At 48.2% G+C, this 12,899-nt stretch overlaps 4 protein-coding genes across 4 annotated transcripts; 3 read left to right on the top strand and 1 right to left on the bottom strand.

The window, feature by feature from the left end:
- The first annotated feature begins 916 nt into the window (after positions 1 to 916).
- Positions 917 to 3,756, top strand: F4807DRAFT_63342 (endothelin-converting enzyme 1). Its single transcript, XM_048003294.1, has 5 exons — positions 917 to 1,214; positions 1,270 to 1,460; positions 1,644 to 2,180; positions 2,233 to 2,514; positions 2,568 to 3,756. Exons 1-5 carry the CDS (start codon positions 1,157 to 1,159, stop codon positions 3,615 to 3,617), a joined length of 2,118 nt encoding a protein of 705 aa, XP_047854905.1. The 5' UTR covers positions 917 to 1,156; the 3' UTR covers positions 3,618 to 3,756.
- A 454-nt stretch (positions 3,757 to 4,210) lies between these two features.
- On the bottom strand, positions 4,211 to 5,714 carry F4807DRAFT_63335 (eukaryotic cytochrome b561-domain-containing protein). Its single transcript, XM_048003293.1, has 3 exons — positions 5,528 to 5,714; positions 5,080 to 5,294; positions 4,211 to 4,902 (listed from the first exon to the last, which is right to left on the bottom strand). Exons 2-3 carry the CDS (start codon positions 5,225 to 5,227, stop codon positions 4,304 to 4,306), a joined length of 747 nt encoding a protein of 248 aa, XP_047854904.1. The 5' UTR covers positions 5,228 to 5,294; positions 5,528 to 5,714; the 3' UTR covers positions 4,211 to 4,303.
- Positions 5,715 to 5,759: 45 nt separating this feature from the next.
- Positions 5,760 to 7,747, top strand: F4807DRAFT_423193 (Allantoicase). Its single transcript, XM_047997754.1, has 2 exons — positions 5,760 to 6,403; positions 6,495 to 7,747. The coding sequence occupies exons 1-2, from the start codon at positions 6,310 to 6,312 to the stop codon at positions 7,463 to 7,465; spliced, it is 1,065 nt and encodes a 354-aa protein (XP_047854903.1). The 5' UTR covers positions 5,760 to 6,309; the 3' UTR covers positions 7,466 to 7,747.
- Positions 7,748 to 7,795: 48 nt separating this feature from the next.
- F4807DRAFT_423190 (uncharacterized protein) lies at positions 7,796 to 11,256 on the top strand. The gene is made up of 4 exons (XM_047997753.1): positions 7,796 to 8,210; positions 8,289 to 8,665; positions 8,717 to 9,118; positions 9,171 to 11,256. Exons 1-4 carry the CDS (start codon positions 8,051 to 8,053, stop codon positions 10,668 to 10,670), a joined length of 2,439 nt encoding a protein of 812 aa, XP_047854902.1. The 5' UTR covers positions 7,796 to 8,050; the 3' UTR covers positions 10,671 to 11,256.
- Positions 11,257 to 12,899: the final 1,643 nt, after the last annotated feature.

The following is a 12,899-nucleotide window of genomic DNA, read 5'->3' as shown; positions in this document are numbered from 1 at the left end:
CTTTAGCATATGACATGTCCTAAAACCAATCAGGTCCCGGCATTCGTTATAAATAGAGTAGCTACCCCAGAAATTGGTGCTTTTAGGTACCGGATGTGTCACTCACCGTCCAATCAAATTCGGCTTGTGGAGACCTTCTTTGCTCCGCCAACAGCCGTTGTAGATTTCTTGTTACCTTTCCCATTTACATGCCATTGAATCCGAACGTCACCTCATATATTATTCATTGCTACACATAAACGACCCCATTAACGCGGATATGTACAAATCTCTTGGATAGACATATTCGATTGTACTATCACGCTGTGGGCTTTGTCTGCGGGGATCGGGTTATACAGCTACGTTGATCGTAGCTTAGAAACTGGAGTCGACTTTGCCGGTGTCTCTTGGCTCGAATCCATCATATCCATCGTCACCAACTAGGCTGTAAACACAACATTCGAACATGGCTGACCGAAGTCGAGTTCAGAATGACGAACAAACACCCCTGCTTCGTGGCACGGGAAATAACCATGCTGACGGGAATGGAAATGATGCTGTCGGAGATGAAGATCCCTCCCAACTCGACGACGATCAGGTTAAAACCTGGAGGCGTCGTCGTTGGATATCGCTCTTCGTGAGCGCTTTCATCATTATCGCCTTTATCGTAATACTAATTGTATCTGGAGGTAAGTAATACCCATTAACTCCCAGCTCCAATGTTACTACCGTTCTCCAAGGCATATTCGAGATTGGACTTGCCGTCCGTGTTGTCTATTGTGGACACAAGTATTCTCCTAGCCACGTATCTCAAGTGCTGTATCAACCTCGAACTCTATCGTGTTACACTGCTTGCCTAAGACCCATCAATTCAATGTTCTCAGCCTAGAGCTAAGGTCACCCAAAATTGTATTCATATTCTGAGGAAATGGCAGAGTGGGAAAAAGAGAAGAGACCTATTCACCCGCCAATTCATCCTCTTCACCGATCTTGGGCTCCACTCGCACCTACACCATCGCGTCTGTACCTGCGAAACCTCGATCTATGCCTGCTTTTCCACTGAATCTCGAACTCCTCTTTTACCTATCCGCTTTCAAAGAATTCATCTGGAAACTGGCCTCTAATAGCTCGCGTTTATATAGTGCTGTCACGTGGTCGTCAGAAACCACCACCAGGCATGAATTCGTCGTTGTGCCTGACGCCGGCCTGCATTCACGCAGCGTCTGAAATTCTCTGTTAGTAAGGTCTAATGATACAATTTGAGAACAGAAGAACTTATGAAATCATTAGATAACTTGTCTCCGGATTATCAAACAATCGATGCTTGTACTCATTTCGATAACCTCGTCTGTGATGGCTTCAGCGACCGCCATGATATCCCACAGGATAGATCCTCCTACTCGACGGGAACTATCATGTCTGAAAATGGACAGACTACCTTGAGACATATCCTAGAATCTCCATATCCAACTAAGTCTGAGGTGAGTAATCATTTCGTATGGCTGAACACTTTCCAGACATAAACTTCCCAGCTCCTATCTCTTAATTCATGCTCGATCTACAGCTTCAATACGTGCTTCGAAAAATCAATTTATTAGACCGCAGCTGCGCATATCAAATATTTTATATGTATAACATGGTGGCCCTTACTAACGCTGATTTAGCATTCTTCGTTTTCGCCTCAGAATCTTATGAAGGTTGCCGCCTCCTCGGACGAAGACAACTTTAACATGATACAGGAGGCTTACAATTCATGCATGAACGAGACCACCCTTCAGAAAATAGGTGTCGCTCCTCTCGTTAGCTTGATAGACCAAATTATCGCCTCCTTCCCTGTTGCCGAGGGTGCGTCTGGATCAGTCCAAGAAGCAGATTATGCTGCCCTCAGCGAGACTATCGTTTTCCTAGAGAAGATCGGAGTTGGCTCATTTGTAGGTCTTGGTGCTGGAGCTGACGATAAGAACCCTGACGTTGTCATCGTCCAAGCGTACCCTGCGGGACTTTCGCTGCCTTCACCAGAGTATTACCAGGATGCCGACACCGTAGCCTCATATCAGACCATGCTCGGAGAAGTTTTTGCTGCTCTACTTCCAACTAACTCTTCAGGAGCATCGGCTCAAGGCCTTGCTCAATCTGTTGTTGACCTTGAAAAGAAGATTGCGGCTATTACACCGCCCCCTGAGGACCAGTCAGATGTTACTGTGAGACTCTAAGTTTATGCCTTAACTGACGAGGGAATGCTGACGAGCCTAGAAATACTACAACATTGTCCAACTTGCCGATGCTGGAAAGATTGGCCCAGCAATTGGGCTGGATTCAATTGTGAAGGCTTTGGTCCCCGAGAACTACACAGCAGACAGCTTAATGCTAGCATTCCCGGGATTTCTGAGCAACGTATCTCAGATCATCTCAAACACGTCGAAGTCCACTATACAGAGCTATCTAGTTTGGAAATTAGTTGACGCATACTCCTCCTATGTCGAGGGACCAGAGGTTCAGCCCATCGTCCAGTTTGGTAATGTTCTATCTGGAAAGGTACGTGTCCGTCCCGGATATACTAGGGTGGTAAAATGACTCATCATTCGTAGGATCCAAATACAAAGTCCGAACGGTGGAAGACTTGTGTTAGCTACGTCGATAGTACCCTCGGTTGGATACTCAGTCGATTTTATATCGAGGCAGCATTTTCTGATGAGGCCAAAAAGTACGGCGACCAGATCATAATGGATATCAAGCACCAATTTATCTCAAAACTGAACGATTTGAGCTGGATGGATGACTCGGTTAAGAAATTGGCCGCGAACAAGGTGAACAACATCGATCAAAAGATCGGGTTCCCCACGACTTCTCCGGACATTACGAACCCGGAGGCGTTGCAGGCTTACTATAGTGGCTTGACTATCTCGGACTCATTCTTCAATAACACACTATTGAGCAACAAACAGGAAACACAAAGAAGTTGGGCAGCCCTCGGAAAACCTGTTGACCATGGCGAATGGGGTATGCAAGCTGACATTGTCAATGCTTACTATAACCCCGTTGGCAATGAGATTGTTTTCCCAGCTGGCATCATGCAGTTCCCCGTCTTTGAATTGGGCTTGCCTGGCTATGTGTCTTACGGCGCCTTTGCCTCGGTTGCTGGCCACGAGTTATCCCACGCGTTTGATAACTCCGGTAGACATTATGATGAGCATGGCAATTTCACGGATTGGTGGACAAATAACACGGTCCAGGAGTTTGACAAGCGCGCCAACTGTTTCGTAGATCAGTACAGCAATTTCACAGTCCAGGGAAACAACGGCGAACTCCTGCACGTTAACGGAAAACTTACCCTCGGTGAGAACATCGCCGACGCTGGTGGCGTCTCTGCAGCTTTCGCAGCGTGGAAGGATCGCACGGCGTCTGCGCCCGATCAAAGCCTTCCAGGGCTGGACTTCTTCACACATGAGCAGCTCTTTTTCGTTTTCTACGGCAACTGGTGGTGCGGTAAGGTTCGAAAGGAACAGGCGATCCAGGGCATCTACACGGACCCGCATTCGCCAGCGTTCGCTCGTGTGTTAGGGACTACGGCGAACTCGAGGGCATTTAGGGAGAGCTTTAACTGTCCAGCGAAGGAACCTACTTGTGAGTTGTGGTAATCGTGGTGGTAAGTTGAAGATTGGAAGAGCATATGTAAGAGGGGAAATTGATTGACGTCCTCCATTTCGAATCTTGTTCCTAGGGAATCTTGGAGTTATCTAAATTGAACGAATTTGACATGGAATCTTCCAATATTCTGTTTATGCATTTGTGAGTGACGGTAGACGTAATCAGCCATTAAGAGGTACTTGGAGAGTATATTGACTAAGACCGTCTCTTTTCGCCTCAATGTTATAACGATGCCCGTATGAGTTGTTAGGACTACCATGGATCTGGTTTCAGATATTATTAATCGTATCTTGCTGTCATTGCTACATCAATCTCGCTTGCTTCAACCCTACCATAACATCAATAGTATCGTGTATTGTCGATTCATGCTATTTTGGATGCCGAGCCAGGACGTAACTAGGTACCTATCCATACTTCCAGTTTTGCTAGAACTCCGTCAAAACGAATGCCCTCAGTACCGTGGAAACCGGCCGTGCTACCTAATGAGCTAACGCCATAGCTAAAACCCTCAAGACGAGAACCAGAAAACAGAAATTCGCCCAATTTTGCCTTGAGACAGTAGAAACGGGAAAATGAATATCGCCGTTTCGTCGTCGTGCGTCCCGTTATCCGCCAGTCGGAGATACCCTCTTCCTACTAACTGGACGACCAAGTCGCCGTCGCCGTCATCGTCCCTTCACAAGCCGAGCTTGTGCTTCTTGATCCTGGGGAAGACGCCGACGATGAGGAGAACGAAGATGACGATGGTGGCCCAGAGCTTGATGTTGAGGACGTTGAGGTTGTAGTCGGTCTGTGTGGCGCTGATGACGGTGGCGGAGAGGAAGAGCAGGAGCGCGTAGCCGCTCGCGCGGTGGTACTTCCAGATCTTCTTGGCGGCGGCCTCGCCGCCGTACAGGGCGGGCGTGGCGAACATGGTGAAGCCGACGAGGTACTGTGCCAACAACCAAAAAGAAGCGATCACGCCCAGGTACCCGTGCGCGGAGTGGAAGTGGGCGCCGTTGTTGGCGACCTTGTTGTACTCGATGCTGATGACGCCGACCGCGAAGATCAGGAACCCGAGAACGTTGAGCCCGGCGTGGGCCCGCGCGCCGGCCTCCTTCTGCGCGCCGGTGTGCGTCGGCTGCACGACGAGGATGGACTGGATGAGCACGAGCAGGCCCGCGGACTGCGCGAGCGGGTGCACGGAGAAGAGGATCAGGGGCCCGTTGAGGAAGACGGCGGCCCAGACCGAGGCGACGAGCAGGACGCCGGCGGCTTCGGCGATTATGCCGGTGCCTGAGGATTGTATGAGCTGAGGCATGTTCACGGGGTGATGGATAGGCTAATATAGATAGGTATATATGGTATGTAACATCAAGTGTATATTGTAGCTAATGTTAAAGCGGAGGGACGAGCGTACGTATGCTCCAAAGGGAACAGCGAATCTAGCGACAAAAGAGGAGAATATCGTACCAAGAACGAGATTTTTGATTAAGGGAGCATCTTCTCTTTGAGAAGCATCTCCCGGCCGACCCAAAAGAGGCTCTAGATCCCCTTGTTCACCGCCGTCGTCCGGATTATTAATCGGGGGGTGTTGGGGTATTCCCGTCGCGGAAGCCATTCTGGCAATATTTCTTATTTAAATTGACGTAGCGCCGTTAGAGGGGTTCTACCGCACTTCCAGAAGGCTGGCGTATTATTAATGACGTTTACGAGGAAAAAGCTCGGTTCGCGATTCGCATCCGACAAAGAGTAATGTAATGATGTAGTGGAAATATTGGCAAACGTAGGCCCGTGGGACAAGAAAAACTCTCTTGGAGTTTTAGGAGTTTCGTTTCACATATTTTATCAAGTCGGAGTCGGAATTCCCTAAGGGCGAGGAGGCTGGCTAGGTGAGAGTTCGGAAAAGGATCGAGCTCACCATCGATGACGGACATGACGGAGTCCTGCTTAGGCAAGCTCCCGCCTATCAGAGCGCCGCGATTCTTAAGCAGCACACTGTACGTAGTGCAGGGCCCCATACCTAGTGCGGGCTGCGCGGGGGAGCTACAGGGAGCTACACAAGCAACCCCTTAATCAGGAAGGTTGTTGAGACCGCGAATGTGCGAAGTACAAAGAGCCTAGTCTAGTCTAACAATTGGTTTCAGTATTGACGTATCACAAAGATAAGCACATGTATATAGACTCTTTAGTACCTATATAAAAGAAGAGCATGATTCCGAAGATGAAGATGGGATATCAACCCTAATTCGCGTGGACCCAGGTAATTCATGAACCATCCATTTTAGGGGACATCCGTGCTGAAAAGGAGGGGAATATGGGGCTGAGATAACTGGAGGTGATATTAGGTGATATTGCACATGTCATAAGTGCCTCCAATCGCTGATTGCTAGCACGAACTTCATCAATTCGTCAACGCACACGATTGGTCGGTAACTCAAAGCGTTCACACTCAGTTCCATAATACAGCACTCCAATACATAGTCAAATTGGCAATGAGACTCCATATCGGGTGTGGCCGCATTCCGGAGCTCGCCCCACCAGGTTAGCGCTTGGAGGTTTCGAAGTCGGAATGTTGCTGCTTCGAGGTCGGAGGCTTCTAAATCGGGCAAACAGGTTGAAAGATTCCGCATTTGCTGTTCGTGCCATCCTTCTACATAGAAACACCACTCCGATCAGTGTAAAGCAAGGATATCATCCAATATGGCTGAAGACATCGAGTACAAGTTAGAGACCGTTAAGGTCACCCCAATTAGTTCGGACGAAATCGATAAGACGTTCCGATCCAGTTCCATCGGTATGTGTTCATAGCAACATGAAGGGGGAAGAGGAATTGTAAAAAAGATAATCCAGAACACAAATTTTCTAAGGCTAACTCATCCAACTAGACTTGATTTCTGGAACACTGGGAGGTAAAGTTCTAGGCTTCTCAGACCAATGGTTTGCCGATGCCGACAACCTATTGACGCCTACGCCCCCTATAAGGCAACCGGGAAAGATGGTCTACACAGGCGCTTGGTATGATGGCTGGGAAACGAGAAGACATAACCCAGAACCTTTCGACTGGGTTGTCATACGACTTGGTGTTGCATCGGGTACCGTGAAAGGAGTTGAAATCGATACCGCTTTCTTCAATGGTAATCATGCTCCGGCAATTTCTGTCGAAGGTTGCTTCTCTGAAGACGACAAGGTCCTGTCCTGGAAAGGAGGAAGAGGGGAATGGGAGCCTATTCTAAGCATCCAAGAGTGTGGACCCTCCCAGAGGTTTGGTTGGAAACTAGACAACCCTACTTCGAAGCAGTACACCCATGTTAGGCTCAACATGTATCCTGATGGAGGAATCGCGAGATTTCGACTGTTTGGTCATGCAGTGCCAGTCTTCCCCGAAGACGTAGATGCAATTTTCGACTTAGCTGCTGCTCAAAATGGTGGTGTAGCAGTCTCGTGTAGTGACCAACACTTCGGCACTAAGGACAACCTCATCCTGCCAGGTCGAGGCAAGGATATGGGAGATGGTTGGGAGACTGCCCGTTCCAGATCCAAGGGTCATGTTGACTGGGCCATCATCCGTTTAGGGGCTCCAGCTTTCATTCAAGACTTCGTGGTCGACACGGCCTTTTTCAGGGGAAACTTCCCTCAGAAGACGAAGATTGACGCCATCGAATGGAGAGAGGCCGGAGAACCTGGAGCTGATGCTGAAGGGTGGACTGAGGTACTGGAGCCTAGTAAGTGTGGTCCAGATCAGGAACACAACTTTACTAGCACGATAAAGGACAAGCCTTTCACCCACGTGAAATTGACTATTATTCCTGACGGGGGTGTGAAGCGATTGCGTGTTCTGGCTAAGAGAGCAGTCTAACCCAAGCTCTTTGGAAAAGGAATCACCTTCAAACTCATAACTCCATATTGGATCAAATTTTGAAAATGTACTCAAGTTAGGATGATGCTTAAAAGTTATACACGAAGACTTGTGATAAGTGCAAGTGAGGTTTAATTTGGATTATGACGGTCCTCCATAGGATTGCAAGTAGTTGCAAGTGAGAAAGAATATAAGTATAACCCTAGAAGAAGATTCGATGTTCGAGAAATAGTGGAAGTAGACCAATGAGATTGAGAATCCGGGATATAGTACTTAATTGGGATGGAAGGTAGGACCTGATAGAAGGATTGCGCACGGGCCACAAGCACTGCCATAACTGTGGCAGTTCCCAATGTGGCTACCTCATATCATCATCCTTAGAACCTGTCCGAACATTGAATGTCTAGTTTGATTGCATATAATACCTGATACTGTTTAATGACGAACGCCTAAAAGTCTGGGACGCAATATTAAAGAAAGACCCACAGCTCGACTAGAAAACACTCCTGAGAAGAATGGTTGACCTCTTGTTTGTTCCGACGAGTTCCTGAGCGAAATATTCCTATGCCGCCTCCTATCTAAGCCATGGATTTTGGGGACCTGGACTCTGATGGCGGGGGATTCGGCAGCGAGATGCGGACGAAGCCTCGTCCTCTCCCGGCTGACCTCCCCAAGTCCCTAGACGACCGTAGGGTAGTGTCGACCGAGTTGGTCCCGGAGACTGAGATGTACGATGGCTGGCAAGGTTAGCAAGCAACGGTTATCTATTAAATGACTACGTAATATACCTCCTAGATGCTAATTGTGACAAACTTTCCTTTAGGCCAATCGCAGTTTCTGACGAGCCCGATGATAGCGAAACCCCTTCAGTTTAGCAACCTAACTCTAGACGATCCAAACTACGATGAAGACTTGACTAAGGGCATGCCCGATAGCGATACACGACTGATGCAGATGCTCGCGGCGCAGGCACAGCATCTTGGAGGGCAAGCGTTCGGTGACGTAAATGCCATCGCAACAGACGATAAGCTATCGGACGACGAAAAGAAATCGATGCTACAAAAGGTTCTGATTATGTCCGCAAGCAATGGAGACCTCGACAATGTAAAGAGAATACTTGACGGCAAGGCGAGGCCGTTCGTCGACATAAACGCGCCTGATGATGAGGGGACGCCATCCCTAGTTTATGCAAGCTGCTTTGTTAGTCAAGAAACTCATACCAACCTTGTTCTTGTCACTAATGGTGCTTAGGGACACGAAAGTGTCGTGCAGGCCCTTGTAGATGCCGGTGTTGATGTGGACAGGCAAGACCGCAACCATTGGAGCCCCTTAATGTGGGCGATGACGAATAGGCACAAGAGCATCGCAAAAATATTGCTGGACAATGGGGCATCCCCGGAGGCGAAGACTTCTTCTGGGAGAACAGCTTTTGACTTCGTTCCACCAGACAGCGAGATGTCCTTCTATCTCCACGATAACGGCTACGGCATTGGAAACGCTGGGGTGACAGATGATTTCTACAATCCAGGCTTCTCCCAAGACAGATTCGAAGAAGAGATGGCCGAGAATGAAATACGGCGGCGCATGATGATGGACAGTGCACGAGATCTTGAGGTCGACTTAGGCAACATGGGAATAGATGACCAACCCGAGGTAAGCTGTTCCGAACTCAACGGAATTAAAGACGATATATTGACCGCAATAGCCCATGGACGAATTCGAAGAAGAGCTGCAGGAATTTGACTGGAGTCGATGTTTACATGATCAGATGTTCGTCTTTCAAGAGAGCGACCTGGATAGGATACTCGATATTGTTATTACCAATATGCAACCTCAGCGCTCGCCGTCTCAGAAGCCTGTCCCGGCAAATATGATATTCCTTAGCGCTAGATATGCTCACTACCATTCTAGTCGCGATTTATTGACAAAGTTGCTCGTCACTGCTCAAGATAAAATTAACGAAGTCGTGGAAGCTCATCAATGGGACATGACTATCTTGGCCTTTTGGATGTCAAACGCAACCCTCTTACTACACTATCTAAAGAAAGACGCCGGTTTAGTTGAGGCGACAACTGAGTTCCAAGCGCAACTTGCAGAACTCATCAATGAGATCTTCATCCTCGTCGTCAGGGATGCAGAGAGACGATTAGATAAGGTCCTAGATGCTGCGATGCTTCATCATGAGACCATTCCCGGATTAGATGATGTCACTTTCCAGCACGAATGGAAGATATTTAAGAGAAAAAAGGAAGTGAAAGAAGAGCCTCTCGAGAAGCGATTCCGACCTCCTTCGCCAAAGCAGCGAGCCAAGCCGGCTCCCCGAAACGTGACATCGCTTCTTTCATCTACTTTATTTGTCCTTGACCTTTACGATATTCATTCAGTCATTACGGCGCAAATCATATCACAGTTGCTTTACTGGCTAGGCGCGGAACTTTTCAACCGAATTATGAATAATAGAAAATACCTCGCCAGAACTAAAGCCATGCAAATCAGAATGAATGTTTCAGTACTGGAGGACTGGGCTCGTTCCAACAATCGCCAACCCGAACATTATGAGCATGGGGAAACAAGTTCATCCGGCGAGACGACGATGGAGGCGGCGCGCAGGCATCTAGCGCCTGTTGTACAACTCTTGCAGTGGTTGCAATGTTTCTCATCCCTAGATTCGGATGACTTGGAGGCGTTGGTTGGAACACTACAGCAGCTCAAGCGGCTAAGTCCGCAGCAGCTAATATATGCCGCTAAGAACTATCGACTAGAAGTTGGAGAAAAGGGATTGCCTAAGAGCGCATTGAAGTACCTTGATGCGATTCAGAAGGAGGCCGCACTCAGGAGGGACCGCAGGAGGACGGTATCCCCCATGCCGTCTAGCACGCCATCGACACCTGTCAAGACCACGTTCAACGGCGTTACCGCAGAAACTCCAGGCAGCTTCCAAGGCACACCGAATCCAGACCAAGACGACGACGATGATGTGCCAGAGGGCATCAATCTAGATCCCTCCTTGATGTTACCGTTCACTCTTCCAACTGTCACGGACATGCTTGTGACTTACGGTGCCGGATTTGGAGGAGTTAACCGGGAGCGGGAGAGGAAATACATACCAACAATCCCACCGGAGTTTCTTGATAAGCTAGAAGTGAGCGGTAATTCAAACCGACCAATCTTCGGCGAGAGAGATTGGGAGAATGAAGAAATTTGATGAGCTGACGGATGTTCGCTTAGTAGTCAGCGAATGAGTAACGACCGGTAGCTAGGGCCAGCTCAGCCTGCATGAAGCTCTACTCATCGCTACAAACCTACATACCTACCTAATACGTTGACATCACCGAAAGCCGTCGCGTTGGCGCCAACGGGAAGGTTATAGTTATCGACGCGGTAATGAACCCTATGCAAGCTGCAAGGGACAGACGCGTGGCGCAGGGGGAACTGGGGGTTTCAATTGCATACAGTAGCATGGATCTTTCGGGAGAGGCAACGGGATGAGTCAGATGAAGCCAGTAATACATCTCGAAACTAGCACTAGTGCATCTTACCGTAGTGTGCTGGACACGATAGGGATGCCTATTGGCGGACGTCTTAATAGGTATCAATTGGGAACCCTTAGGCAGATAACTTGTATGCACGGACAAGGAAGAGAAGATAGAAAAAAACTTTTTTTTTCTACCAACAGACTGGGCTGACTAGGTTCATCTCGACGGGAATGTGAGAAATGTCGTGGCTGCTGTCTAGCGGTCCCGTTCAACTTCAGGTAACCAACCAATGGAATTTTATGTTACCTACCGCTTGCAGAGTTACTCTGTGGTCTGTGATGCGGTCAGAATATATGCAGGCATGCCATTTGCCAACTGTCACGGTCAATATAGTGCAGCCACGTCCAATCCGGTGTTACCAATTCACTCCGTCCCTCGCTTTAGGGGTTACCGTTCGTGCTTGGCACGCAACCTGCCTCTCGGTCTTGGCAACCGGTTCTACGATGGGTTCAACTGAGAATCACAAGAAACTATATGGTACAACTAGCATCACGTTTCGATGCTACTATATCCGAATCACAGAATCAATTAGACACCGTCCAAATTTAGGACCCATGCTTCCTTCGGTTTTCGTAAAACCACCCGGACAGAGGTAAGTTCTAAAAGCCATCGTAGCCTTGGAGGTTACCTCTAATCAACCCCCGCGCTATTTAATTTTTTTTTTCTTTCGCCGTTCGTCTAATTGGTGGCGGGCGATGGAACTGACTCGGATGAGCGCTGGCTAAAATGGCCACGTCAATAATCTAGTCGAGGTCGGAGTTGAGGGACCCGCGGGATTATTCGAGCGATTCCTCCGTTTTTAGGAGGAACTTCTAGACTTGGCCCGGTTTCCCTCCAGTTTACGAGAGTGACGTATACTGATCGCTTCTTGATCGCTTACCCCGCCAGAAATCGGTGGGCATTCACTATATACCGCGATGACCGTTCGGTGGTCTCTGAGCATATAGTGGGCGTCGTTTATTAGTCGAATTATAGGCCAGAGGATGGTGTAGCAACGGTGGTATGGGTGGAATTTTCCCATCTGTTTTATCCTCCGCGCTCCCGGCTTGGCTAACCTGAGGTTGATCCTGGGATCTCGCATCCTTAAGGTAAACCAATAGAAAAAGAGAATGAGAGGAGCCTAGCCCCATACTTGCCGGCTTAACAACATTTTTCTACTTGACCTCCAATTTGTGTGGGGTTCTCTATACAGCATGAACGGACTTGTCGAGAGAAAGCTTGACATCGCGGACAGACGGAGTACCTATACCATTATTGACTACACTGAAGCCGTTTGCCACATGTAGGTATTGGATAGATGTGACGGAATCACAGAGAAATGACTTTGCGGGGAAAGTAAGATCTACCTAAAGAATTTAGATGTTCAATGTTGCTTGTTCTAAAGTCTATAGCTTCGGTGTTGCCAAAGTGGCTGTAAAAAGTGAAGTGATGTGACAATGTTGAACAACGGCTAACTCTCACCTATTTCTCTTAGGTGCCTACCTAGTATGAAGTGTTTATTATGTACCTAGTAGTTCCTGCAATCAGTAAAGATAAAAAGTCTTGGCAACATTAAATTTAGCAAATTATATACCGCTACTAGGTAGATTTTCCCATTCGAGTATACATATCTAGAGCAAACGGGAAAGAACGGTATGTGACCGCTCCCAATCTATCGGTCTAGCTTCGAAAGTCGTAAGTGCCGCAACTCGGCCAATGCCCAACCTTGTGAGCGGGCCACCTGTAAAGAGTGGAAACTGCGTCTCTCTATTCTGGCCAATTGGGAGAAAGGGTAATGGTGGTTGTAAGTGGTTGCGAGGGCAGACATGTTCGATGATGTGCATTGCTTCTATTGACGCCTTCCGCGTCCTAGTAGATGACCTACTAAATGACCTAAGTGACCTACTACCTACTAGGTA

Source organism: Annulohypoxylon truncatum, assembly GCF_022578515.1.
Source record: "Annulohypoxylon truncatum strain CBS 140777 unplaced genomic scaffold F4807scaffold_13, whole genome shotgun sequence".
Lineage (NCBI taxonomy): Eukaryota > Fungi > Ascomycota > Sordariomycetes > Xylariales > Hypoxylaceae > Annulohypoxylon > Annulohypoxylon truncatum.
This window is presented reverse-complemented; position numbering and strand designations above follow the sequence as displayed.

Coding starts and splice junctions, on each gene's coding strand:
- F4807DRAFT_63342 (XM_048003294.1), top strand. CDS start 1,157: ATGAATTCGTCGTTGTGCCTGACGCCGGCCTGCATTCACGCAGCGTCT. Junction 2,181..2,232: donor AGGACCAGTCAGATGTTACT/GTGAGACTCTAA, acceptor TGACGAGCCTAG/AAATACTACAACATTGTCCA. Junction 2,515..2,567: donor GTAATGTTCTATCTGGAAAG/GTACGTGTCCGT, acceptor CATCATTCGTAG/GATCCAAATACAAAGTCCGA.
- F4807DRAFT_423190 (XM_047997753.1), top strand. CDS start 8,051: ATGGATTTTGGGGACCTGGACTCTGATGGCGGGGGATTCGGCAGCGAG. Junction 8,211..8,288: donor GATGTACGATGGCTGGCAAG/GTTAGCAAGCAA, acceptor ACTTTCCTTTAG/GCCAATCGCAGTTTCTGACG. Junction 8,666..8,716: donor TAGTTTATGCAAGCTGCTTT/GTTAGTCAAGAA, acceptor AATGGTGCTTAG/GGACACGAAAGTGTCGTGCA.
- F4807DRAFT_423193 (XM_047997754.1), top strand. CDS start 6,310: ATGGCTGAAGACATCGAGTACAAGTTAGAGACCGTTAAGGTCACCCCA. Junction 6,404..6,494: donor GTTCCGATCCAGTTCCATCG/GTATGTGTTCAT, acceptor TCATCCAACTAG/ACTTGATTTCTGGAACACTG.
- F4807DRAFT_63335 (XM_048003293.1), bottom strand. CDS start 5,227: ATGGCTTCCGCGACGGGAATACCCCAACACCCCCCGATTAATAATCCG. Junction 4,903..5,079: donor AATCAAAAATCTCGTTCTTG/GTACGATATTCT, acceptor TACAATCCTCAG/GCACCGGCATAATCGCCGAA.